General features: G+C 56.3%; 1 protein-coding gene across 9 annotated transcripts in view; it reads right to left on the bottom strand.

Moving 5' to 3' along the window:
• EPN2 (epsin 2) overlaps positions 1–26636 on the bottom strand; it is a 52628-nt gene that overhangs the window by 6268 nt on the left and 19724 nt on the right. For 3 of the 9 annotated variants that reach the window (XM_025280468.3, XM_025280463.3, XM_044939161.2), the window contains exons 2-7: positions 18529–19290; positions 16757–16924; positions 6148–6260; positions 4752–4844; positions 3895–4087; positions 17–190 (exon numbers count right to left, since the gene is read on the bottom strand). In XM_025280468.3, coding sequence (XP_025136253.2) covers positions 17–190; positions 3895–4087; positions 4752–4844; positions 6148–6260; positions 16757–16924; positions 18529–19123 — 1336 coding nt within the window. In that variant the 5' untranslated portion in view covers positions 19124–19290. Of the gene's footprint in view, positions 1–16; positions 191–3894; positions 4088–4751; positions 4845–6147; positions 6261–16756; positions 16925–18528; positions 19291–25115; positions 25261–26636 lie in introns of those variants that run through there. The other 6 variants (XM_025280464.3, XM_006048828.4, XM_025280467.3 and 3 more) reach the window with 6 other exon arrangements.

Here is a 26636-nt window from a genome sequence, read left to right as displayed (position 1 = left end):
AGGAAGGGGGTCTCACCAGAGGAAGACACAGGCTTGGCAGCCGAGGCTGCAGCCCAGGGGTCAGCGGCTTTCCCAGCGCTGGGGGCTGGCTGCTGTGGGGCAGCCCAGGGGTCCGAGCCCTTGGGAGCAGAGTGTGTGCCGGCTCCTGTGGGTGCCCCCCACGGGTCGACGGAGGCGGCTGGCTTGGCACCTGTGGAGAGGTAGGGTTGGCTCGAAGATGCCCAGTGAAATGGCTGGGCAGCCGGAGTGAGAGGGGGAGGGCCAGCCTGGGTGGTAGGAGCACCCGGGGGGAGAGGGCCGCAGAGCCTGCTGGCAGACCCGTGTGCTTCAGAGAGCACAGGGCACACACCTGGGCACCACCACAGCCACTCGGCGGGTCTGGACAGGCCCTTCCCTGAAGGACAGACAGACTTCTATGCCCTGAAACTGTCCTTGGGGAGGGGGCTGACTCCAAGAGCACCCATGTGCTGGCTCTCCCTCCTCGGAGCATTACAGGTGCCCACACCATGCCCCTGTGCCCCGTCCCAGTGGCCAGCACCTCCCCTAGGCGAGCGGTGCGGGGCCCCTGAATCAGGTGCCCAGCAGACACGCCACAAGGCTGTGTTCACGTGTTTTATTTGGGAGGCTCAGCTGTGCTGCTTTCCTGCTGTGCGATGTTCCGCTCTGAGACAGAGAAGGCGAGGCGGGTGTGCTTGTGTGGCCGCCGCTCCCCAGGAGCCCCTCACAACTCCCCTTGCCCCCCATGAGGTGCTGACTCTGTTCGCCTCCTGAGGGGTTGCTTTTCCCTATCATGCTCATCGGTGGGGTTCTTTCCACATCTGGCTGCTGATTCTCTTCATGAGTTACAAACATCTTCTCACTTGCGGACTTTCCCTTCACCCTCCTTAAGGAGTCACTTGAAGAATGGAGAAGTTCTCAACAGGGATGGGGCAGGACCCCCGGGATTTTCCTCTGATTTGTGCTTTCCGGGACATGCAGGAGCTCCATCCCCACACGCGGCCTCAGTAATACTTTTTACTATAGTTTTTATTTCCATAAGGGATTTATACAACTTTTGTAAAAGTTAGTCCTAGGGACTGGTATGTTTCTAAAACTTCATTTTCTAATTACCTTTTTGTTATGCAGAGAAACAACTGAAGTTCACATAGTAATTTTCATATCCAGCAATCTTACTAAACTCAATTCTAATCACTCAAATTCATCCTATTTATTCTCACAGTAATTCTAATAATAACTCTCAATTCCAATAACCCCCTCCCTGGAAGCTACGTACTCTCTCCCATCTCTCATAAAGGATGGCGGCGGAGCTCTTCGAGTTCCTTTTCTTTCTATCTTGCTGCACTGGCCAGGACCACCCGTCCCAACACACGGCAGGGGTGCACGCTGCATCCATGTCTTGCTCTTAAACATTTACCATTAAATGGCACCATTTACCATGACAGGCTTTCTCCTTTCAGAAGCTGATCAGGTTACAGAAGCTCTGCATTATTTCAAGTTTGCTAAGACTTTTGCAATAAACAGCTGGTAAATTTTGTCAACCTGTTTCTGCCTTTACAAAGATGACTGCATGATTTTTCTCTTTGGGTTTATTAATATGGTACATTAATACATTTTCTGGGGATTCCCAGGTGGCTCAGTAGTAAGGAATCTGCCTGCCACTGCAGGAGATGCAAGTTCAATCCCTGGGTTGGGAAGATTCCCTGGAGAAAGAAATGGCAACCCATTCCAGTATTCTGGCTGGAAAATTCCATAAACAGAGAAGCCTGGCGGGCTACAGTCCATGGGGGTCGCAAAGAGTCACACATAACTTAGCAACTACACAACAACCGTGCATTTCCTGACTTGGTCCTGGCAAACAAGGCTTTTCATAATGCACTATACCATTTTTATGCTTTTCTCATTTTGATTTTGCAATTGCTTCTTTGCTGAGGGTTTTTGCATCTATATTCCTAAGTGAGCCTGGCCTGACATGTCTGTTCTCACACTGGGCGTCTTCTGTCTGGTTCTGGTATTAAGGTTGTGCTAGTCCACAGGAGTTTGTGTGAAGGGGAGGTGTTTCCTGCGGGGTGTCAGACCTCCCAGCAAAGCTTGTGGGGTGATCAGGGGGTGAGGGGGAGGTGCATGGCTGACTCAGGTCCTTTAGTGACTCTAGGACTATCCTGTTCACAGGTGTCCTTCCACCAGTGTGGCTGAGTGTGACTTTATCCACTTTATCCAAGTCCTCAGGTTTGCCAACACAGAGTTGGTAAAGTCTTCTCACTCTCTGCTGAGTCTTGGCAGGATCTCTCTCGAGGACGCTGGCTCCACTGCTGGATGAAGCTGGCCCAAGCGTAGAGCCACCTGTCTGCACTGGGCCATATATGACTGGTGTCCTGCCCATCAGACTGTCTCCTTGACGTACTCGGGGTGCAGTCCTGCCCTGCAGTCCCCATGCCACCTCCTCACACAGCCCAGAGTAAAGTGCATGAGAACCAAGGAGCTGGCCCTGGGTCAGGCAAGGAGCAGCAGGGAACAAAGCGGCAGGCCACAAACCACATGAGGCCACAAACCACATGAGGCCAACCCAGCTGTATTCTGATGAGCTCCAAACATGCTCTTAATCTTTTAAATTCACTGTCAACATTTAAGGTTTGATTTGAAAATTTAAGGTTATGGACTTTCTTGGTGGTCCAGTGATTAAGAATCCGCCTGTGAATGCAAGGTACCTGGGTTTGATCCCTGCTCCGGGAAGATCCTACATGCCATGGAGCAGCTAAGCCCGGAGCACCACAACTACTGAGCCTGCGCTCCAGAGCCCACGAGCTCCAACTTGAGAGCCTGTGCACAGCAACGAAGACCCAGCACAGCCAGAGATAACCATTCTTTGTTAAAAAAAAAATTTTTCTAGGTTTCAATCATCTCTTACTGCTCAATAGTTATACAAAATATGATTTAATCTATAAAATGGAGTATTATTCAGCCATTAAAAAGGGCTGAGGTAGGAATGTGTGCTACCATGTGGATGAACTCTGAAAACATACCAAGTGAGAAGCACCAGGGCCACGTGCTGTGTGACCCCAGGGCAGGGCCATTCCCTGCGCCTGTCTGGGCCCCACATGGGAGAACGGAACCTGGCATTTGGTACACTTCAGCAAACTGCTAGGGAACTGAGCTGAATACAAAAGATGGGGTTCTGGTTTGCAGAGACAAAGGCCCCAAGAGACATGGGCACAAAAGATACATCCAAAGTTGCAAGACAGGATGTCCATAGATCAGCCATGGCAGCAGGATTGAGTATACCTGGGGGGGCTCCCAGAGTGGCGGGCTGGCTGCGAAACCGTCCCAGAGCCTGTAGCCAAGCCCTGCCCAGGGATCAGGAAGCCCATGTGCCCAAGGTTACTCCCCAGATGAAACCGATGGTGCCACACTCATGTCTGAATCACCTGTCACAAGTTCACTTTACGCTGGCATTAAACAGAACTCTAAAATGTTCATTTAGCCTATTAAACAGATTTGCTATTGCTTTAAATAGCAAGTAAGAAGAATTACTTTAATACGGTCATTTAAGCATGTCATAATTTCTAGCTAATCACAGCAACTCGACTCAGACATTTCATGCCATATAATACAGTTTCTTAACCCGGGTGCGATCCTGAGGCTGAGGGTTGATGTGTGTTCCAGGGGAGGGACAAGCCGTTTCCAGTGCACGTGGGAAGCAGAAGAGAAATGTGCCCAAGCAAAGTTCCTCACAACAGGACGAAATGGAGCTCTGAACCACCGCCCTCAGGAGGGCGTTACAGCGGGTGTGGAGGCCTGGACACCCACCCCATCACCTGGACCCAAGCCCACTGCTGCCAGGTGAGCAGAGTGCCCGTAGCCCCTCCCTCATCCAGCAAGTACGCAGGGGAGATGTACCAGAGGGGTCTTTACCGAACGACGGCCAGGGGTCCGCAGTGCTGGCCGGGGCTGCCGGAGCACCCCAGGGGTTGGTCTGGCTGGCGGAGGTGGACGGGCCCCAGGGCTCCGCCTTCTGGGCAGCAGGGCCTGCGCTGGGCAGGGCGTCCATCAGGTCCAACAGCGTGGTCTGCTGCGGGTGGGAGCCGTGCTGCTGAGATGAGCAGGGTAGGGGACAAGTGAGCTCTGGTGCCTGGCAGCACATGTTCACCCATCACCTGCACCTGCCCAGGGTTCTCCCAGAGAGAAGACCTTCGGGGGCCCAGAGGACCACAGGACTCCCACTGCCCCACATCACCACTTCCCAGTGAAGACCCGGCTCCACCCTACATGCCACGTGCCCTCTGTCAACCGGTCCTCAGGGTTTCCTGGGAAAACGCAGGCTTTGCCTCCTTCCAGGTGCTGTCCGCTGACATACCTGGCCCTGCAGTGGCCAGCATCACCCAAGGCCCTCTCTCCCGGGGGCTGGCTCACCCTCCCACTCTCATGGCCATCCTGGCTGCCATCAGGGCCCACAGCACTGTAACAGGGTAGGGGCCCCAATGGAGCCCCTGGCCCTGGGGGGACTCTGCCTTCCTACAGGATGGTTGTCGGGGGCAGAGTAGTCACCTTTAGATCTCAGAGCACGTGATGCGCAGCTTAGGAAGCAGTGGCTGGAGCCATGTGGCTGGGGGGTGGGGGGCCGGGGAGGGGTCATGGGGGCCCACCACCCAGGCAGAAGTGTGCACTTCGCCCTCTCCTCGCTCCTGCTGTCACACCACGGGGGCGGGCTTGGAAGGGTCTCACACAGTGACCCCCCAGCCCCGTGAAGCACTCACCTCTTTCTTTTTTGGAACTTTAACCGTGTCTCGGCGGCTCTCCTCCAGGGCCATCTGCAGCCTGAGGTCATCGCCCCGCCTAAGGCGCTCTTCCTGTGGAGCACAATGGACCTCGAAGCTGGTTATGGCCACAACATCGCCACCCAACTAGGCCTTCCCGCCACAGCCGGAAACTAAAGCTGGATCGCCAGTCACTTCAGAAGAGGGTCTGAGGACAAGGTGGACAGCGAGTATCTCCCATCCCCTCTATGCGCCCGGGGTCCCCTCCCGCCTGTGTGACTCCCACCTACTTCCAGTCCCACCAGGGAGCCCAGGGCACAGACACCACAGACAGAGAGGAGAAGAGGAATACTTCTAAAATGCTCTTTCTCAAAGTGAAAATGACTTTAAAATTTCTTTCTAATTATGGAGGCAATATGTCTCTTCATAAAACACAAATAACCGGGAGGGGAAAAAAAAAACAAACACAAACAATCCAAAAAGGAACTGGAAGGGGGACACGTCACAGGCCGTTCCACCCTGACCCCCACCGTGCTTCCAGAAAACAAGTGTGTTCCTATTTTTGAATTCTAACAGAAATGGTCCATTGTATTTTATATTTATTCAAAGCACAGTCACCATATATAAGACTGGGCCACTCGAGCTTTTACAAATGGATAATATAATGATTAAATGTAAGTGAATACACTCATTGTGTCTTATTTACTCTAAGATGGGATAAGGAACCACACTGGATGGGCATGTCCATCTGCCCCGTTTTCCCTGTGAGCTCTCTGTACCTCCCTTGGGCCGCCAGAGGTGAGGCGGGACCCATAGGGAGGTCGTGTGGACCGAGGTGCCGCCCTGGGGGCAGTCCGCTACTGTGGACCTTACAGGATACTCCAGTCACAGGGGGACCAGCCACTCTGGGACCGACGGCTGCCTCCATGTGACCCCCTGCCTGTCCCTCACGGCACTTCTAAGCAAGAGGGTGACACAGCCATGCCACACTGCTTTGCCCTTTTTAACCACAGGACAGCAAGTCAGGGCTGAAAGCAGCAGCAGAGGGCCAACCCCTCTGAAGGTCCTCTGGGCCACTCCTTCCCCTCCTTCGCCATCTTCACGTGACACGTGCTCATAACAGGGAGACCAAACACATGCCCCTCTCTGGACGTTAGCACTCTCCTCTCTCCTGGGCCCTCCCTCCAGCCTCTGTCTTGTCCTTTTCCAGGTCCAGATGCTCTCCAGCCACCTTGTGGATCGTATTCTGCACACAGGGTGTGCAGAATACAGAGGGAGCATCTTGCAAAGCACCTCTGACAGGTGCGTCCCCAGGACCAATGTCCTGAAAAGCCTTTCCTGCGTGTGGCTGTGCCTGGGCCCTCCCCGCAGGGGGCGTGTCCCTGCCAGCACCCACCTGCTCAGCCACCTCTCTGCTCATGGCCAGCGCCAGCTGCAGCTGCAGCTCCTCCTCCCCGCTCGTCTGCGGCCTCGCCTGCTCCAGCTCCGAGGACACCCGTGGGGAAGTGGCTGTAGGGGAGGCAAAGTCACTGTGAAGGACCCATGTTCCCAGGTCAGCCACCCGCTCCCGCCTCACACCCACGGGTCCCCCTGGGCGGGGAGAAGGGGTGTCTGCGACCATCCCAAGGTCACAGCTGAGGAACATCATAAGCACATCAGCCACCCAGCACCCACCAGGAAAAATATCCTGGGGCACAGGCACGGCCAGCTCCGACCTCTCAAGGATCAGACCCGCCCCCATGGCAGAGCTGCACGGCATCAAGAAGGGGAGCTGAGTTTTTACAAGATTGGGGGGGCACAGTTCTGGAAAAGCTGGGTCATCATTCAAAGAAGCCCAAAGCCTGTGTGGACTCACAGGTCCTCTCAAGACCTCCTGACTCCAAACGCTGCTTCAGCCTAAATCTCCCACTTAAGCCTGCCTCTCAGGATCTGCTTCTTTGGGAGAAATTAACTGGTGGGGAAGAGCTCGGATACTGAAGTTTCTAGATGGCTGTGCTCTGGCTGCAGTGAGTAAGGTGGGAGAGGCAAGACTGAACTGGGGTCCCTGAGCAGTGCAACAGGCAAGGCTGTGGGGCAGTTTGGGGCAGCCTGTAAAGGGGAAAGACACGTAAACACAGCAAGGAGACTGCATCTGGAGCAACCAGGCCTGGAGCACAGTGTGTTCACTATGATTCACAGTCAACCAAGAGAAATGGTTTAAAAAAAAAAAAAAAGGCCAACTGCCTCATGTGTACTCTAAGCTAATGAAGAGGTCAAAGAGTAAAAAACACTGCAGTTAGGAAAAAGCACAAAGATGCTTTTCTAAATAAAATCAAGTCCAATCCCAGTCCATCACCCCAATTTTCCAAAGCATTCCTTTAGAAATAAAGCTGGATGGTAACAAAATGTCCTCAAATCTATCTTAACAATTCTATTTCTTAACAACATCCCCAAACAAAAGCATGTCTGGTCCCCAAAATTCACCTCTGCCCATCACAGATGGCAGATTCTGGCGTCCCTGTGCTCTAGAAGCAAAGCCACCACCCAGACTGGCGAGAACAAGGGAAGCGGGACGGCTGGGGTCAGTTGTGGGGGCAGGAGGAGGCTCTCCCAGGACCAGAGTGGCTATCTCATCCAGGTCACGGCCCCGTGGGTCGCCCGCTCCCCGCCGGCTCCTGATGAACATTCTCTGAGGCTGCCTCACGAAACTCTCAGTTTATAACAAACCCTGGATATCTACCATCCTCCACTTACTCCCAAAGGGGAAACCAGGCCCCCAGGCTCCACCCTATACCCGCAAAGGGCTCTGAACAGAGGGCCCCATGTTGGCAGGGAAAGCTGAACTTGGCTGTGCAGCCACAGAGCCTGACTTGCCCGGGACAGGATGAATGGGCCGGGGCTCTGCAGGGCTGGCCGGAGAAGTGAGGCGCCCTGTCCTTGGTGCCTCTCTGCACAGCTGCGCGGCCGGCCCAGCTTCAAATGCAAATGTGCACGTCTGTGTCCCCTCAGCTGACGCTGCTGGAATAATGTGTGGCCGGCACACACGGAAATAGCTCACCACATCAATGTGGAAATCAGACAAAGGGTATTCCCCTAAATGCTGTGGTTTTTATAAGCGGATGCACGGCTCTAGGTCGCGCAGATGGCAGAATTCACAGCCACCAGCCCGGAGCGTCAGCTGAGTGCACACGGGTCTCAGCTGCGAGGGCGGCGTCCGGTGGAGATGCTCCTGCCTTAGTGACAGCATCTCGGCCCCACAAAGGGCCTCTTGTGCCAGAGAACAGGACAGTGAGCACAGAGCCTGAAAGGGCCCTCCGGCCACCAGAGCTCGGCCGGGCCCCACTCTGAGGGTCCAACACTCACGGGGCAGTAGGAGAAGCAAGTCCCCTCGGGTCTCTGCTGCTTTCTGCCCCAGCCATGCTCTCCCGGGAAGGCAGGCCCTGTTCACACAGGCTCATCACCCTGGGAGCACGAGCATGCCCCTGCCCTTCCCCTGCAGTTGAGCCTGACCCGTGGGGAGGAGCGCAAAGCTGGCACCCCTGTGGCAGGCTCCCTTTTGTCCTGCCTGGTCCACCACCCTGGCTGAGGAAGCACAGGGGGAGGCTGGACAGGGAGCCCACACAGGATCACATTTTCTCAAACTTCAGGCTAGGAGGAGAACCAGAAACCCACCCCCCAACCTGGTACCTCCTGCAGGGCCACCCTCCTTGACCCTGCTCGCCTGCTCCAGGCCCCGAATGCCCCCTACAAGGCACTTCAGGTGTGCACGGTTGGGGAATTGCGAAAAAATAAAGTAAAGCACTCAAGGTAACAGAAAAACAGGAAACTGCCTCTTCTCATTGGCAACGTTCTGCAGTTTTCCTAGAGCGCTCTTCAGCAGCGTCTGCAGTCACAGCCGCTGGTTGAAGGGCGCAGACTGCAGGCCCCCTCCCACAGGCGACTCTGCACAGGGACTTCACGGAAAGCCAGGCACATGGGCTGGCAAGAAGGCAAGGGCCTGGCCATGCGGCTCCAAGGAGACCCCACCTGGGTCTGAGCACTGCCACTACCCCATGCCTGCCAGCAGACAGGGACACCAGGCACCTGGCCTGTCCCTACCCACTGCAGCAGGGAGCTGCACCCGGATGCCACCCCTCCAGGCTTCTGCTTCCAAGTCTGTGAGGTGAGCGATGGGAGGGGCGGGAGGGGCGGGAAGGCCTGAAACAAGCTGCCCCCACCCTGGGGGTTGGCCCTGCCCAGGTCACTGCTCTCCACTCCACCCACAGTCACAAGACACCCCGTCTTACGGGGCAGAAACCAGATGGACACCGTGGTGGCCCAAGGCCCACGTGGGCTGAGGACTGTGGTTCTGGAGGCCGTGGCCTCCCCCTCCCTTTTCTGATGGCCACCGAGGGAGGGGCTGTGGAGCTGGCGCTGAGCCCAGGGCCACTTTCTGCCCCTGGTGACCAGGTCCCCGTTCAGCTAAGTTCCTTCCTCATCACTGAACTGCAATGAAGTGCTTACTGGGCCTTCCTCAGCATGCCGACATCTTCCTGTGCTCCACAGGCTGTTTCCTGAGTCAGCAATGACCTCGGCCACCAAGGACACTCCCACGGAGAGCAGAGGCTTCTGACCCTGTCCCCTGGGAGACCTTCCAGGCCTGCCCTCTCCCAGCTCACAGGCGACAGCAGGAAAGACTGTTTTTAGTCAAGTGAGATGAATTATGAGAAAATAAGCTCAGATTACCCCAGGTAACATTGAAAGAGAGAAAATACATAAATATGTTGTGGAAATAACATGTCCACTGACTCAACGGACTTGAGTTTGAGCAAACTCTGGGAAATGGTGGAGGCCCGGGAAGGCTGCTGTGCTGCAGTCCATGGGGTTGCAGAGTCAGACACGACAGAGCAACTGAACAACAATGTTGTGGAAAAGCCAAAAAGGTGCAAGATGTGAGGAGACGGAAGTACCACCACAGCCGGGGGACCTTCAGGACAAGGGGGGCTGGACCATGACCATGCTCTGCCCTTTGCCCACCACTCCACAGTCCTGGCAAAACCCTGTCCAGATCCCATCGCAGACTCTACATCTGATTCCAGCTCACAGAAGCACAGGAAAAGGACTGAGGCAGACAAACCCAGACCAAGGGCCGCTTTGCAGGACAGCCAGCCCAGCATCCCAGCACAGGAGGGTCATGAGCACAGTCAGACTGAAGGGACAAGATCCCGGGCAGTCTCCGTACAAACAGTTGGCTGCACGTCACAGTCAGAACAGTGGGCAGATGGGCACGCGGGCAGGGACGAGGCGGCCCAATGGCTGCTGTCCACTCCATCCACTGTCAGGCTATGGGGGAGGGGAGATGCCAGAGCCTGTGTTAAATACTTCAGCATAAGAGGAAGTGAGGGCCGCCCCACTCTTCCTGCCTCTACCCCTCTTCCCAGAGGAAACAGCTGTTGACATTTTCTCATGATTCCACCCAGAAGACATACTCGCACGCCCTGCTCATTGGCGTGCTTTCCTGACTCTCGCCCACAGGCCCCCTCAATTCCTGCCATGTGTGGGCTCCACCTCACCGCATCCCCACCCAGGCTGACGGTCTCAGCCTCAAAGAGGCAGCCCTGGTGGAGGGTGCGTCTGGAAGCCTGAGCCCAGACCTGGGCTTGCCGCTGCTCAACCCCTCACTTTGGCTTCCTCACCCACAGGATGGGAAACAGGGTTCCTGCGGCTTGGGCTGCTGTGAGGACCAGACGAGTTCCTACGGGGGGCACCTGGCCCAGTGCCTGGCGTGTGACAGTGGTACCACACCTGGCGTCTTGCCCAGCCCTCAGCCCAGATGGGGCCCTGCCTTCCAACCCACCCCCAAAGCCGGGGCTGAGGCCCAGAGATGAGGTGGCTCGCCAGGGTCCCACAGCCACAAGGGACAAAGGCCGACCTAAGGCCTTGCTCTTCACCATCACTGCTTCCCACAGAGGAGGGAACCGGGGCCCAGGGAGGTCACAAGGCCACTCAGAGCCAGCAGAACTCAAGAGCCAATGCCATGCTGTCCCCATGCCCTGAGCTGCTCGGAGCCCTCGGTCCTAACATTTGCACACACCATGCCTGGCGCTTCTCCAGGCCAGAGGGCAGCCCATGCTCTCCCAGGGCCTGTGTCCAGTAAGGAGGGACAAGACGCACGCACACAGGGGAGGGGGTGGGGACACTGGAGCATGGCCTGGGGGCAGGCAGCAAGGTTGCCAAGCAGAGAGCAGGTGGGGCTTCACCAGGGTCAAGAGCCTTGCCCTGCCGAGGGGCCAAGGCAGAGCGGGCCCAAAGGTGTGAGGTCCTGACCCCCAGCGCCTCAGAACACAGGCAGATTTGGAAATGGCTGTGGCAGAGTCCTTAGTGAATGGTTTAGCTGAGGTCATAATGAAGTAGGTGGGCCCCACATCCAACGTGACCTGTGTCCTTACAGGTAGGGAAGAGATGGGGGCGAAGACATGAGGGGAGGGCAGCAGCCATGGCCCGGGGACATCAAGGAGGCCTCCAGCAGCAGAAGCAGGGGGAGCATAAGGCAGGACGCTCCCTGCGCGTGCGGGCCCCAGAGGCACAGGCCTGCGCACGCCCTGATCCAGGGCTTCCGGCCTCCACAGGGGACGAGACCCTGTCAGTGCTGCTGCAGCCCCAGGCCCCGGGCCCTCCCAGCACACACATCGGGGCCCCACCTCCCGCACACTCTCGCCACGGGGAGGAGCTGCCCCTCGACTCTCTACTGCTCACCACCCACCCCTGGCCCCTGCTCTGTCACCCCCGCACAGGCCCTAGAATCCCCCAGCTCCTTCTGGCTCTCGGGCGGGCAACAGCACCTCGGCTTCCCCTCCAGGGTCGGCTCTGGAGCCACCCCCCTGGCACGTCCTCCCCACTGGGGTGCTCCACGGGCAGGGGTTCTTCTCAAACCTGGCTCAGTGCAGACACCCCTGCACCGGGCACCTAGAGCCCGCAGACCGGAGGCCTCACCTGCGCTCCAGACCTGCCTGCAGCTGGGCCATCTCCGCAATCTGCCTCTTTCCATGCACCTGTGTGTTCATTTTCTAGTCTAGTTTCCAGTGAGCAGAAGCTGTGACTCCCAAGGGCACACCTCACACACTGGTCCCAACCACCCTGAGGTGCATGAAAGCCGAAGCCCAGAAGAAAGGAGGCAGCACGGACGATTGTGGGGATGGGCGGCCGGGCAGAGACAAAGGCTGCCCTAGGGCTGGCTGGCAGGACTCAGAGCCCGTCCTATCTGTGCTGCTCTCCTTGGGCTGCAGAGTAAATCCTGTCCGTTACAAGGCCATCAACTTGCAAGGTGGGAGCTAGGAGCATGTCCAGAATGGGAAGCCATTTTTTCTCCTTGCTCTTTCCCAGGGGTTCCATGGTTCCTGGTGCTTTGGGAAGTCACACTCTGGAGGGGGTGGGGGAGCACCAGGGCTAGGGCCACACCCACAGCTCCCCAGGCAGGCACTCGGGAGGAACTGGGGTTGGGGGGGTGCTGTGGTCACCAGAACTTTAACAGAGACAGAAGGCTCTCTTTCTTAATTCAGTCGTAAACTGAGATTGCATGCCTATAGCACTTTCTTATAGAGCAACACTTACAAACAGGAAACTCACTTTTAAAATGAATATCCTGATGGAAATTTTCATCTACTAAACTAGCAAAGTAATGCTCAAAATTCTCCAAGACAGGCTTCAACAATATGCAAACAGTGCTTCCAGACATTCAAGCTGGATTTAGAAAAGGCAGAGGAGCCAGACATCAAATTGCCCACATCTGTTGGATCATCAAAAAAGCAAGAGAGTTCCAGAAACACATCTACTTCTGCTTTATTGACTATGCCAAAGCCTTTGACTGTGTGGATCACAGCAACTGTGGAAAATTCTTCAAAAGATGGGAATACCAGACCACCTGACCTGCCTCCTGAGAAATCCGTATGTAGGTTAAGAAGCAACGGTTAGAACTGGACATGGAACAACAGACTGGTTCCAAATCGGGAAAGGAGTACATCAAGGGTATATATTGTCACCCTGTTTATTTAACTTATATGCAGAGTACATCATGAGAAATGCTGGACTGGATGAAGCACAAGCTAGAATCAAGATTGCCCGGAGAAATATCAATAACCTCAGATATGCAGATGACACCACTCTTATGGCAGAAAGCAAAGCAGAACTAAAGAGCCTCTTGATGAAAGTGAAAGAGGAGAATGAAAAAGTTGGCTTAAAACTCAACATTCAGAAAACTAAGATTATGGCATCCAGTCCCATCACTTCATGGCAAACAGATGGAGAAACAGTGGAAACAATGACAGACCTTATTTTTGGGGGCTCCAAAATCACCGCAGATGGTGACTGCAGCCATGAAATTAAAAGATGCTTGCTCCTTGGAAGAAAAGTTATGACCAACCTAGACAGCATATTCAAAAGCAGAGACATTACTTTGCCAACAAATGTCCATCTAGTCAAGGCTATGGTTTTTCCAGTAGTCATGTATGGACTGAGAGTTGGACTATAAAGAAAGCTGAGCACCGAAGAATTTATGCCTTTGAACTGTGGTGTTGGAGAAGACTCTTGAGAGTCCCTTGGACGGCAAGGAGATCCAACCAGCCCATCCTAGAGGAAATCAGTCCTGAATATTCCTGGAAGGACTGATGCTGAAGCTGAAACTCCAATCCTTTGGCCACCTGTTGCAAAGAACTGACTCTTCTGCAAAGACCCAGATGCTGGGAAAGATCGAAGGTGGGAGGGGAAGGGGACGACAGAGGATGAGATGGTTGGATGGCATCACTGACTCAACCGACATGAGTTTGAGAAAGCTCCGGGAGTTGGTGATGGACAGGGAGGCCTGGCATGCTGCAGTCCATGGGGTCACAAAGAGTCAGGCACGACTGAGCGACTGAACTTAACTGAAACTAGAAATTATCTTTCAGAAAAATCTCAGTACCCATTTTGGGCTCAGGGCTATCCACCAAGCATGGTCACCCCTCTTGCACCCCAGCTGGGGGCGCTGCACCTGGGCTGGGTCTGCTGGGAAAACATCTGCCAAGTTCAAGACATAGAATGATGCTAACACACTTGTCCACTAACCTCACTTCCTGGAATTCTACTTTGAAGACAAGACAATTCTACATCAAGACCCCTCAGAAAAGCAGCTTTCTGCCCAAAGGTATTCACCACGTTGTTACCACACTGTGAGAACCTGGACACAATTCAGACAGGGTGGAGACTGTGATCCACGCGGTCCCTTCTCAGAGCGTGTCCCTCAGGCAGGGCGCTGTGTGAGAGCCTGTGACAGCACAGGGGACAGGCAAAACCGGGAGAGAGCACCATCCCCACCTGCTGTACGGACCTCTCACCCACCCGAGCTCTAACCTGTGCAGTTAAGTGTAACTGTGCAGCAACGTGGAAAATGCACAGCAAGTTATCTGAGTCAGCTGAGGGGTCCTCTGAGCCACTGCATCCGGCCCACTGCAAAGAGGGTGAGAACAGCCTCTGACTCGCCTGCCCGGCCCCCTCCGGGCACTCCATGTGGCACACGGTCAAGGTGCCCACCCTCTCCCAAACTGGAGGCCCACAGAGGGCCAGGCCTCATCTGTGAACCACGAGCCCTCACTGCCCAGCACCAGCCCTGGGCAAATGAATGCTGTAACCTTCTGAGATGTGTGCTTTGTTACAAACAACACATGTGTAACACTGTTGTACCATGTATACAATATAAAACATTAGATTCCTTCTGCTCCCACAAAACACACTTCAGACCCAGATCCAGGTCTGCCCATACAGCTGGCTGTGGGGGATATGGGTATTGATCTGGTCCTCGCTTCCTCCTCAGAGGAAGAACTCTCTGGCTCTCCCCAGACAGATGGCCATGACGAGGCCCCACCACTGCCTGTGCCCAGAGGCCTGGGAGCTGGGATGACGTCGTGATAGAAAGGGCAGGGATCCAAACAAACCTGCAGGCCTAGAAAAGCACATGCTTAGAGAAAGCATTCAGAAGGACACACCCACACAGGAACAACAGCAGTCTAAGGAGATCATGGAGTATGTCCGTCTTCCTTTTGCACTTTCTACATGATCAGGAGTACACAGGCATTACCTTACAATGAGAAAACCAGCAGAGTTTCTTTTGTGCCACCCATGCTGAGCTCACCACCTAGACGTGGAGAAGCGGGCCACAGGGGCACTGGCCTGACGGGCTGGTCACTGAGTTGCCAGCAGGCTGCAGGAGGAGGCCCATGGGCGCACCGCCTGCTGACTCTGACTTTCTGAAAGGGCACGGCTGCCGGTCATCAGCCAGAGGGACGGGAGGAAGAACCTGAACTGGACAGGCCACAGCCTCCGAGAAAATTCAGCACCAAGACCACGATGCCCGCGCCCACCCCGAGACTCCAGCCTGTCAGACATGTGCCTGGGCTCTGGGCAGCCAGCGGCTCAGGGAGCAGAGAAAGGGCAGCTACAAAGTTGGAAACAGCCTTCACTACCAACAAAATCTAACCTCTAAGAATCAGATGTTCTAGACTCAAAGCCTCAAGATATGGCACATTTCCACATTTCTGGAAAAGCCCACAAAATGTAGTTCCAAAGGCTAAGTGTCAAGAAAAGGAAAAGAGGGCTAGTTCCCCAGCCTGATACAACCACCGATGGAGACAGCACACCACACGAGCCAAGCTGACGGCCCAGTCTAGATCTCCGCTGTGTCTCACAAGGCCGGTCAGGATGATCCCTCCGTGCTGCATTCCAAGCCAGCGTGTTCAAGGCAGATCCCCAGGGCCCAGGGGAAGCCCTCACCTCACACTGGGCATCAGGCGGGCGCTCAGAAAGGATCACCTGTGACGGTGAGGGTTGAGACACAGAGAGGAAGGCACCCAGAACGGTGACACCACGTATCACTGGTTTGCCCAAACCTCATCCAGCATTTGAGAAACTCTGGGAAAACAAACTCACTCACTCATTTTACCCTTAATTTCTACCTCTAACCCCAGATCTGAGGCAGTGTGGGCTGTGGGTCGACCAACTTGTTGGCGGTGTGTGGAGGCACCGAGTTGAGGGGGGACCTGTGGGCCTTGGCTCGGGGGCTTTGAATGCAAGCGTCCCAGGAGAGCTGGGGGCCCCGGGTACTCGACAGGCAGGCTCAGGGGCCCTGGGGACCAGCGGGAGTGTCGCTCTGAAACACTATGACTGCCTCCCTGCACCAAAGCCAGTACTCCCTCAGGACAGAGGGTGAGGGGAAAATGGGCCCGGAGCTCAACAGTGATCCCACGAGCACTGGCAGGGTGGCCACAAGGTGCACAAAGCCCAGGTGAGGGGGACGGCGGCCGCCAGCCGCCCCGGTCAGAGCCACCCAGGCAGAGAGGAGAGGCGTTCTCTGTGGTGGGCCCAGGTGCCAAGGCAGTGGACTGAGTGCACTTCTTCGTAGGCTGCGGCGAAATCTGTTTTCAGCGTAGCCCGCACCAGCTGAAGATTGTACAGGAGAGCTAGCAATCACCACCAAAGCAAGCCTCACTTCCATCCCCATTGAGTCAGAGACCTCCAAACACTGCAACCTACAACTGACTGGGCAGCCAACTCTCTGCTTGCCAAGGTCCCGGGTCCCGTGGATTTCAGGAAGGATGGCGGGGAACTGAGAAGCAAGATCCACCCCATTTGGTCCTCTGCTCACCCGCCCACATCACTGCAACATGGAGGATGGCTCCCGGCTGGGTGTGCTGGTGGGACAAGGACCAAACCACAGGCCCAGCCCAGGGGCCTGGTCCTCCCCGCGTTCGGGGCTGCCGCCAGCACACCTCCAATCCCACAGGGTGCGGGACTGGGAGAGCCTGATAGCTACCCAGGCCTCATGCAAAGCAAACAGCGGCTCCCCTGAGGCCTCTGGGTGAGGGGTATGAAGAGGGGCACAGGGTAGCCAGGGCTCCCGGGAGAGGGGAGGACCAGCGCTGGGCTGCAGAGGGAGCCGCCCTGAGGCCCGGGAGGCAGGGAGAAAGCTGGCTCTACTGGGCGACCAGAAGCACATCCAGCAGGCTGCCCGCGTTTCCCACCTTGGGCTGCACGGTCCCAAGAGAGGCAGGGCTGGGCCGGGTCACTGGCTGGGCAGGAGGGTGGCCCCGGGCGCAGCAGGAAGGGCGGGCGCTGGCTCGGCGGTGGCTCCTCGCTCTGACCCCGCAGGGGCCCAGTGCGGTGCTGGGGACACAGCGAGGCCTCGGGTGCTGTGGGGCAGGGACACACACACACACACACACACACACACACACACACACACATACAGAGACAGGCCGTTAGAGGGACAGGCAAGGCCGGACCCCGCAAACAGACTCTGAACATGCAGCTCAAGCTCGGGCTCTCAGAGGTGGGCCAACTCAGGGCCGCTGGGCAGGGAGGCGAAGGCTGAGGCCACGGGACCAGACACGAGGCCCCACCACCTCCTCCCAGCCCCGGAACAGTCTTCATTCGATGTATGGGACGTAGCTTCAGCTCCTACACTCAGTCCTCGGGACTCAGGGGCAATGACCTCAAAAGGCAGGCAGGAGAAAAGCAGCCCCCAGGGCCCTTACGTGACCACTTCCAAAGAAGAGGCCAGCCCGGAGCCCAGCCTACCTGCAGCGGCCTTTCTTGGCGGAGAGGGGCTCCCTGAGGGACACATACGACTTCACTTCTTAAGGTCAACCTTCCTTTTCTATCAACCTAGCGTAGGGGAGCCCCTGGAGCCCCAGATTGCATGCTCCAATTCTTTTAAGCAGCTTCACCAAGGTCCCAGCATTTGCCTGAGCAGAGTCATCCAAACTAGGTGGGGAAACGACAGGAACTACAAGTGGGACAAGGAATGCTGGCCTCTGAGCTTGACAATCGCTGAGAATCCCAGAGGTGGGAGTCCAACCCCACTGTGCACACCTGCTCAACACAGATGCTCCAAGTGGCAGGGCGACGACAAACCGAAACCTGCCAATAAGCAAGGTCAACAGGGGGTCAAACTGCAAACAACTGCCTTAAAATTTTTTTTATGCTAACAGTGTTACTTATTCCAAAAGCAAAGGGTAGGGGTACCTGGATTTCTGTTTTCACAGCCAGAGGCACAATTTCTGTGTCCCTCACCCTGCAGGCTACCAGGGCTGCCTGCTTGCCACCTCACTGAGAAGGCAGAGGGGCACCATTTCAGGGCCCACGTCCATGAACAGCTAGGATGCCAACATGGCTCCCTGGCCAGCCTCCGTCAGGCCCTGAATGCCACTTCTGCTCTCTGACATCTCTCCTGAACGCTAGGCAAAGACCTAACATCTTCAACATGCAAAGCGAGAAAACAGAGCAGCCCAGAAAGCACGGACCCAGCCGTGTGACCGAATCACCAAGGACTCCCACCCAGAAGCGGGAAGGAAGCCTGGTCTCTCCCTCTGCAAGAGAGGCGAACATGCACTGCCTCACCCAGTGACGCTCAAGCAGAACAGACGCTGAGCTAGTCAGGAGACCCGAAGCCCAGTTTCAGAAAGAGACTGAATATGAGATAAAAGAGAGTAGATTCTCCAGGACAGCCAATCCCCTGCTGCTGTGGGCAGCCAGGCCCTTCGCTTCAGCCCTGCCCTGAGGAGGAAGCAGGTAATCCAACCTCTGCGCCTGCCTTGCCCCCAGGGCCAGCCCTGCCCACATGCACAGAGTCAAACCCCAGAGCAGCAGAGGGTCTTGGGACCCCAGGCCGGAAGCCCCTCTGTAACAGTAACTCCAGGCGGACTGAGGGGCTGCTGCCAGGTGCCAGCAGCAGAAAGGTAGGGGCCATGAGCTCTGGCTGAGCCCGGTGCCCAGCACGGGGGTTACTACTCACAGCCATGGTAGGAAGCCGGCGACCCCCCAGCCTTGCCGTACTCCTGCTCCGAGTAGCTGGTGGACAGGTTGGGCTGGCTGGAGCCCCGGCCAAAGGTGATCTGGTTGCTGCCCATGCCAGTGGCCACCTGGGCCATGCGCTCCTTGGTCTTGAGAGCCTGGGCCCGCTCGGCCTTAAGCCGCTCCTCGTCCTTCAGCAGGGCCACCAGCTGCTTGGCCTTCTCACGCACGTTGACCCCCTGGTCCTTGCCGTCACGGTCAACGTACTGGAAGTCCTTCAGGGTCTGGATGGCAAAGATGTTCTCGCGGCACTGCTGGGCCACGCGCTCGGAGCCCGTCTTGATGAGGTAGTCAAGCAGCGTCAGCGCCTTGTACACGTGCCGCCAGTTCTTGCCGTGGTCGTTGAGCCGCTTCCACACCATGCTCATGATCTCCGAGAAGGCCACCACGTTGTAGGTCAGGTCTGCAATCTCTGTCATCAGGGAGCTGGACGGGCCCCATGGGTCATTGGAGGTGGCTTCCCGCACTTTTATCTCAGCTTCCGAGTAGTTGTTGACAATGTTTTTCATCTGCCGTCTGATGGACGAGGTCGTCATCTTTACGTTCTGTGACAAGTGCAGATCCTTTCAGGGAGAGAAGCTTCCCCGTCTCCGGCAGGTTCGTGCTCCACAGAGGTTCAGTCTCCGTAACAGGTCTGGAGCAGGGTCCCTGACGGTCATTTCCTCTATTGGAGCCTCAGGTCTGAGAAGCCGGAAGCCATGACCTAGAGAAAGAAGTAACAAACGTTACTGTGTGTGAGTTCCCCTGAGACAGCAGGCTCTCTGCAAATGGCAGGCAGGGGTCGGCCAGCCGGGGTGGTGAGAGGACGTCCTCCAGCCCCCGAGGACAAAAAGGATGCCACCTTCCCTTCAAAACTAAGTTAAGAACAATACTACACATTAATAACCAATACAATTTAAACTCAAGTTTAAGCCTCTGGAAGGAAAGCAGTAACACTGTAACTCCTGGTCTATTTTCAAACCACTTCTGCTGGATCTGCTCTGCCACACCTGGCAGACGCCCGCTAGAAGAATCTCACGCCATCTACACTGGCTCCAGAGACTCTCTCTGACCCTCTTCTCCTGACTTCTTACAGAGACTCCCAACCCCTTCGAGACCAGGGCTGAGGCCCCACTGGGCTTTCAGAGCCTCCAGCATCTGGCACAAGCTATGTAGCACTGATACAACCTTACAAATAAACTGCTTCTGGCCCAGTTTCCTCATCTCAGAGAAAAGAGAACTGAGGACTCCACATTAACAGGTCCACCCAGTCCTTTGCCACAAACACATCTCTCCAGGGAAGGAACACCTGCGGAGCTGGAGTGAAGGCTATGCCTCTGGCCACAGGCCTGGTCCAGAGTGTGGGGGACACCACCTGGTTTGGTTGCCAGTGGGCACCCAGCACTGCGACATAAATGCTGCTGCCACAAGTTAAAAGCAGCGCCCCTTCCCCCAGGAAGGCATCTGACAAGGGACAGAGGTGAGCGCGGGGACCTGAGGATACAAGTGGAGGGCAACTCGACTGTGGCGGTGGGCCACCGACAGAGGCGAGGAAAGCACTCCCTTCAGAGCTAGCCCTCAGGGGGGCTCTTCAGAGGAGGAGACAGGGCAGGCGGGGACTGGAAGGGAAGCGGTGCCAGGTGACTCCTCTCCTACAGAATGAGGAGGGGGCCCAGGACCTGCAGCTCCCCACCCCCACCCCACCCCCAGCTGCCACTGGGCTTCTGGCCTGGGAAAGAGCTGGGTGGCCTTGGGCCAGGCTGTCTCACTATATGCTCACAAAAAGCCTTCCTTCCGGGTAAGGATCACCCCTCCCCTGGTGCAGATGGAGAGCCTTCCTTCTGGGTCATGAAGTCAGCTGACCAAGGCCCCCTGGTGAGGACTCTCTCCCTCCTCCCACAGGGGCTCTCACTCTGCTGCTTCTGCCACAGGAACAATAGGTGGGCGGCCTCTACCAGCTTCATCCCAGCCTCAGAAATAAGTAACCAGCAAGTGTCAGGAGTGGGGAAGCCAAAGGAAATGCCCACTCCTCACATTCAGCCAAATAGGAGAAGCTCATAACCGTCATCCTGGTGGCATTAGTCATCGGCTTGGTGAGCAAGGCCTCTCCACCCTCAGACAGGCCAAGAATTCTGTCTTCATCTGCAGATGCAGGGCTTCAGCAGAATGGGACTTCAGCTGAAGGTGGGCAGAGTGAATTCCACTGCACGGTCGGCTCTTAAAAACCTTCCACAGTGTGTCTGAGGAGCAGGGCCAGGTGCTCTGTGGGGACCTGCACGTGTGACGTGACAAGGCTGGTCATCCATGGCCACCAGACAGGATGGGCCGCAGAGGGGGCCTCCCGAGCAGCTCCGGCTCCCAGAGCAAATGCTCCAGCATCACTGGTCACACTCGAGGTCCCGAAGCCCCAGGGCCGCCCAGCACTTTGTCTGTCACCCACCTGGGGCTCGGCAGGCTCCCCCACCCTGCACTTCGCAGTTGCAGGAGCCATCGCGGCCACATGTAACCTGCAGCTCGCATGTCCTGTCCCAGGCGACAGCCCACCTACACACACAAAGCCTGAAGGACGGGCCCCTAGCCACAGATGAGCCATGGCCCAGTACCACCGAGGAGCTGCGTCCCTTGGCCCTCAACATGCAGGCAACCCAGCCAGAGTCTGGGATCAGGACTCTTGATCTCAAGAGCAGCCTATAATGGTGACCATAAAGTAACAGCTGGTCCACATTTGCCAAAGACAAGCTGGGGCAGACAAATTCTGGCATATTTGAAAATACAACCAGAATTCGCCTGACAGTGGAGACTACAAGTAGACTGAATAAAACAGCAAATAGAGCAACACTAAAAAAACAAACAAAAAATTCCAAGGCTAGAGTGATGCCCCTGGAGGCAAGAAGAATTCCATAAAAATGTGTTCAAGAGCCTGCAGAGTTGGGTGGGGAAATTCCTTCCCAATCCAGAGTCCCAGACGCGGGAGGAAGCAGCCCTCATGGCTCCAGACCCCAGGTGGGCCCTGGTCAAAGCCCACGTGAGTCCTGGCCATCCCTTCTGTGACAGGGACATAACTGGCCAGGTGTCAAGAAGATGATGATGGTTGGGGTCTCCACCAAACCCCCATCTGGGGGGCTTTTCAGGGATCGGGGATCATTATCAGGGACCCAGACCAGCTATGAGGGAACGGCAGCAAACATCTCTCCCCTCCCCAAACCTAACAGGATCCGCAGATGGCAGCTCCTGATCTGCGTCTGGTAGCCTCCTGTGACTTTCTCCAGGCAGGCAACACCCACAGGGAAGCTGAGGGCCGTCCGCCTCACTCACCGAATGCAGCATCCGTGTCCCAGGACTCCTCAGTGGGCAGAGAAATCAAATCTTACATCTCTATCCCAAAAGCGGGCTTCAAGAAAACCCTGCATTCATATATATGAAGAATTTCAAAAACAAACATCTGAGCCTCTTAACTCCAAGAATGATAAAGCAGATACAGTGGCAGCACCCACAGTATAGGGAGAGCCCCAAGTGCCAGTTAACTGGCTGCAAGGGGACTGACCGTCCCCCCAACGCTGGATGACCCCTGTCCCCTTAAAAAGAAAGAGCCACCTGGGGGCTTCTCCCAAGACATGACAGTCTTGGAACAAGCACAGGAAAATTCAAATTCGATGTCAGATAGCCTCCAATGACCATGTTAGTGATTTTTCTAAAAGCAGAAATCAAGCACTGAAAACACACGTGAGGACTTCCTCTTTTCTTTAGCAGTGCGGCGGATCGTTCGGTCTCTAGGAAGAGCAGCCGGGCTGCAGGTTACACGGGTGTTGAAATGCAGTCACTCTGAAAGGTGGTGTGAAACAAGGACCAGGCTCAGGAGACGTGGTCTGGCCACCCGACAACACAGGCGCTTAGAAACGGTGGCGTGACGAGCAGCACCTCCTGGAGAGGCGCGAGCACCGAACGCTGGCGCCTGGGCCAGTGGATGCGTGAGCAGAGGACAGAGAATTCCTCACTGCTCCCCTCCACCACTCCTCCACGTAGTTTTGCTAATGGCCAACCAGGGACAACATTCTTAAACAACCCTGCCAGAAACCAGACAGCACACAGAACCAGGGGCCTGGAAAGCAGGGCTCGGGCTGGGCCAGGCCCAGCCTCCTGCTCCTGGATGGCAGGGCAGACCGGACACCCAGCCTCCTGTCCCAAGGCCCCTTTCTGACAAGGGCTCAACTCCTGCCAGCCCCAGGGTGTCACAGGAGCCCCCACCTCAGGCCAGCTCCAGGTCAGTCACCATGAGGCTAGAGTTCTGGCGACAAGCCTAGTGGTGGATGTTTCTCTTGGCCTGTGGGGCTTCCCGGGTCTGTGGAGTGAGCCCCTGGAACTCAGCCCCCCTCCAAGAAAGGAGCTTGTGACCCCTGGGCCAGAGTCTCCATTCCAACACGCTGAGTGACTCTACCACCAGAGAGAGACCCCCGATGGCCAGTGGCCACGCCACCCAGAGACTGGGACACAGTAGGGGACATTCGATGGCTTCACACCCACCCACCTGCACACAGGGCAGGCCCGCAATGGGTTTGATCAGCAGAAGTTTCCAGCTTGAGGCATTTTGGGAAAAGAACAGAGCTACATGGGAAAAGGCAGAATTCCCAGGGATTCATGCTTAATTTAGACCTGGCTGGTCACTGTGGTGGCGCTGAGTGCTGGGCTGTGGCCACGTCCTGAGGAGCCAGCAGGAGAGGGGAAGCCGGGGGAGGGGGAGCTGTGGACCACACAGGCCTGGGTTCAGGCACAGCAGCCATCCGTAGCTGCTCTCTCAGGAGCTCAAGATGCTGCCCAGAGGAAGCCCGCAGGTGAGGACAGGCACCTCCGGGCAGTGTAAATGCAGACCAGCCTGGCACAAAGGTCTCCCATGGACTTTGGGGAGTGTGGCTGAGGTCCTTGCAGCCCACCCCAGGCGGTGCGGGGGGCACCAGAGCCCAGAAGACGGCACACCCGGAAGGTGAGCTCCTCCGGGGGCCAGCACGGGTGCACCCTCGCCCCCTGGCACCCTCCCGGTCCCAGGCACGGCCTGCTCCCCTGCCCGCGGCCTCCCCCGGCACTGCCCCACTGGCTCTTTCCTGTGAGTTGAGATCTGGGGACCACGATCACTCTCTCAAGTCACCAACTCCCACTGTGGGCAGAACCTCTCCATGTGGGACACCTTCCTGCTCATCCCAGTTGCTGCTTGCCCATCTCCACCACGTGTCCTCAGCACAGGCTCCTCTGACACGGGCTGAGCGAGCGGGAACAGAGGGAAACTGAACAAGGCAGACAGCACCCCAGCCCCTCCCCCTCAGACACGAGGCTCACCGGGCCAGCCCCCCAGCAGTCTCCCTCAGGGCTGTCGCTGGAGTCAGAGCAGCCACCCTGCTCAGTGAACATATAAAACCACTCCACGTAAGAGTTCACAACAAAGAACCTGGGCAGGGGTGGATGAGCCATGTCAGCCAACAGTACCCAGGCAGTCCCACGGGCAGCGGAGCCCTGCCACCCCACCAGCCTGGGCTCAGGAGCAGACCAGGTGATGAGGTGGGGATAGCCGCTGCTCAGCACTGAGTAACACAGGTTCAGACACCTGCGTCCTCCCAGAGTGTGTCTCTGAGGATGTTTCTCAGGAGCACCCCGACGGCAGCCTGGGGACACAGTCCAGGGCAGGGGACACGCCTACAGAAGCAGCAGGGCCCAGGCAGAACACGCTGGGCAGAAGGCCCCTCCTGGTCAGGCAGGTGGCATTGTCCCCAAGCCCCTTCCTGACCGTCACACCCGGGCCCAGTCCTCTCCTGTGTGGCTGGCATTTCCAACAAGGCCTCAAATGTGCTAACTCTCTGATGCCAGCAGTCACCCGAAAGAACAGGCTCAGAATAGAAACTGAAAATAGCACAGGCTCTCTCAACAGACGCTGGAGAATCCTAACAGCCCTGACTGCACGCCAGAGCGTCTGCTCACTGAACCTCAGTAAGAATTCGCAGGTGAGGAAGTTGGGCACAGAGAGGGTAAGAAAACTGGCCTGAGCCACATGCCAGCACGTGGTAGGACCAGGACTTGCTCCCAGACCTCTGGCTTCTGGTCCTATCCTCTTCATCTCGTCTGTTTGGCTTCAGACAAACCCCACCATCAGAATAGTGAATCCTTCCTCCCTGAATCCAGAGGCTTTGAAGGGCCCTCCTGTCAGGTGCTAAACAGGCAGTGAGACGGGACAGAAATAACCACCCTCCTGCCCCTGCTCAGCCCATCTCCAGCTCTGCAAGCCAAGCAGGCAGGAGCCCAGACGCTGGAGCTAAAGGGCCAGCCCCTGCCCACGTGCGGACGTGAGGCCCAGGCGCTGTGGTGCTGTCCTGGGATAGGCCCCTGGCATTCCCAGCGCCTTCCAACGTGGCCCACCAAGGAGGGGCCTTTAAGGTTCTTCCCAGAAAGCGTTGCCCTGGAAAGCCTCAGGCCCCACAGACGGCAACAGGAGGAAAGCTGGCAGGTGGAAGCCTGCACATCAGAGACTCCAAGACGACGTAAACAGCAGCCCATCAGAACTCACACCTTAAGAGACCGGACCTCTTCGGTGACTGCTGCGTCTTCTGCTGAAGCAGCCACACGGGCTAGAACAACCCGAGAGCTCTGATTACTCCTTTAAGAACAGCCGTCGTCTGAAGTACCACCAGGAAAAAAACCAGTCTCAGAGCCGAAAGGTAAACTTCCTCTTTTGGTTCAGAATAAAAATACGACTTCCCTCCTTCCTCCTCTGCTGGATATGTTCCCAGGATTTTATTTACTCTGCACCGCTGACTGGACTCTCAAATGTCAGCGTCAGCCCAGAGAAGGTCTTCCAGCCACCACTCTGTCCTCTTACATTTTTATGATGTATGTGCTGCTGGGCACACACAAGAGTACACACCAGCCCCATGTGGGCACAGATGACGCGCCCCTGTCACCCAGACCCCTGCCCCACCCCACCCCGCAAACAGCTTGGGTTCTGAGCTCCATGATCCCCCGGTTTTTAAGAAAGAAGAAGGTCTTACCATTGACATCATCCAACCACCACAATCTGCTGGCGTCGATACTGAGGCTCTGAGACCCGTCCGCGCTGCTGCGTGTCCCTGCCATGTGACAGCGCCTGTGCTGACCGACACCCACCCCCTCGTCTGTCCGGGGACACCTGAGCCCACTTCACCTTCTTGCCATCGTGAACAGTGCTGGTGTGTGCATGAGCCCCCGAGACTCGTGCACTGAGGCTTCTAGACCCTGTTCCGGGAGCAGAGCTGCTGCTCTGCAAGGCACACAGCGACGTCTGCATGGCATTTTACAAATGTTCTTGCTGTTCTCTCTTGTAACATCATTTCCTTGTCACAGCGCAGACAGACAGAGGGTTTAGCCAATACTTTTCACACGTTGGACATACAAGGAATGATGCCCATGGGGAAGCCCAGGACGCAGCCCCCGCCCCTACCTAGGTCGGGACAGCTGGTGGGAAACCTGTGCCCCTGGGGCAGGGCTGCAGGAGGATGGGGGCACAAGGGAGCCATGAGCATGAGGGGAAGAGGTGGTGAGGTGGGGGGCGGGTTTGGGGGCCTTATGCACTGAGGAATCTGGATCTGCCGATTCGTTACTCCCCTTCCAGATCTCTGTCAAACCCTCCAAGTAAGAGTCATATGGTTAACACTCATAGGGCACTTCTGACGTGCCAAGCGCTGTGTTAGGAATCCTCCTCTTTAATTCTTAATATAAGCTGCGTTATTGTATGCTTAATATTTTTCTTCAAATCGATCTACTTTGTTTTTGGCCACACTCAGCTTGTGGGATCTTCATTCCTAACCAGGGACTGAGCCAGGGCCATGGCAGTGGAAGCACAGAGTCCTAACCACTAGACCACCAGCTGCTGCTGCTGCTGCTGCTAAGTCGCTTCAGTCGTGACCGACTCTATGCAACCCCATAGACGGCAGCCCACCAGGCTCCCCCGTCCCTGGGATTCTCCAGGCAAGAAGACTGGAGTGAGTTGCCATTTCCTTCTCCAATGTGTGAAAGTGAAAAGTGAAAGTGAAGTCGCTCAGTCATGTCCGACTC

The sequence above is a fragment of the Bubalus bubalis genome, chromosome 3 (genome assembly GCF_019923935.1).
Source record: "Bubalus bubalis isolate 160015118507 breed Murrah chromosome 3, NDDB_SH_1, whole genome shotgun sequence".
NCBI lineage: Eukaryota > Metazoa > Chordata > Mammalia > Artiodactyla > Bovidae > Bubalus > Bubalus bubalis.
This window is presented reverse-complemented; position numbering and strand designations above follow the sequence as displayed.